At 34.8% G+C, this 1183-nt stretch overlaps 1 protein-coding gene across 1 annotated transcript; it reads left to right on the forward strand.

Annotated features, from left to right (window-relative positions):
- Nucleotides 1-362: 362 nt before the first annotated feature.
- LOC118620078 (60S ribosomal protein L23) lies at nucleotides 363-861 on the forward strand. Its single transcript, XM_036247103.1, has one exon. The coding sequence runs from the start codon at nucleotides 380-382 to the stop codon at nucleotides 800-802; it is 423 nt and encodes a 140-aa protein (XP_036102996.1). The 5' UTR covers nucleotides 363-379; the 3' UTR covers nucleotides 803-861.
- The last annotated feature ends 322 nt before the right edge of the window (nucleotides 862-1183 follow it).

Raw genomic sequence — 1183 nt, forward strand, 5'->3', positions numbered from 1 at the left:
ATCTTTAAGGAAAAAAAAAAAAAAAACCCTGAGGTTAACTTGATCTGGGTGATTTTGTCATTTTCTTCACAAGCACGCAACAAAGTATTGTCCTGTAAATGTAAATGCCAAAATAAAATAGTATCTTTTTGTTCTTTATTGAAATTAGTAATGCATAATAATGCATGCCATTATTGGTAGTAAAAACCATTGGAGAAAACATTATTGCATTTTAATGAATGAGTTAAATGCCTGGGATTGTCAAGTATGCTAGAGGAATAATAATAGAAAAATTAATTCTGGTATTTGGTAATTAAGAGTAGAAAAATTATAAATTTCACTAAAAGAACGTTTTGTCTAAAATATTTTATGTTATGGCTATCCCTTTCCGGCGTCCAAGATGTCGAAGCGAGGACGTGGTGGGTCCTCCGGGGCGAAATTCCGGATTTCCCTTGGTCTTCCGGTAGGAGCTGTGATCAACTGTGCTGACAACACAGGAGCCAAAAATCTGTATATCATCTCTGTGAAGGGGATCAAGGGACGACTGAACAGACTTCCTGCTGCTGGTGTGGGTGACATGGTGATGGCCACAGTCAAAAAAGGCAAACCAGAGCTCAGAAAGAAGGTACATCCAGCGGTGGTAATTCGACAACGAAAGTCATACCGGAGAAAAGATGGTGTGTTTCTTTATTTTGAAGATAATGCAGGGGTCATAGTAAACAATAAAGGCGAGATGAAAGGTTCTGCCATCACAGGACCAGTTGCAAAGGAGTGTGCAGATTTGTGGCCCAGGATTGCATCAAATGCTGGCAGTATTGCATGATTCACCAGTGCATTTGTAAAGAAAAAAGCCCATTAAAAAATATTTCCTCCCAAAAAAAATAAAAATAAAATATTTTATGTTATGTCAAATGCCAGCACCACGAATTACATTATATATAGAAAATATTTTATTTCACAATCAGACTACTCTGGGTAAAGAAAATATTTTATAAGGCTGAAAAAGCAACCTTATCGAAGTAATAATAACACTAGTGATAACTATATTTTATATCAGAAGTAAATATTCATAACCATGACATGATTACTTGAGGGATTATTTTTACTGTATATAGTTTAGTAAATATCTGTAGTAAGAAGTAATTACAACTTTGATGTTTTTACTGAGCTTACAAGGCCAATAAAATGGCATTTTGAAAATTTG

This window comes from Molossus molossus, unplaced genomic scaffold, assembly GCF_014108415.1.
Source record: "Molossus molossus isolate mMolMol1 unplaced genomic scaffold, mMolMol1.p scaffold_m16_p_7, whole genome shotgun sequence".
NCBI lineage: Eukaryota > Metazoa > Chordata > Mammalia > Chiroptera > Molossidae > Molossus > Molossus molossus.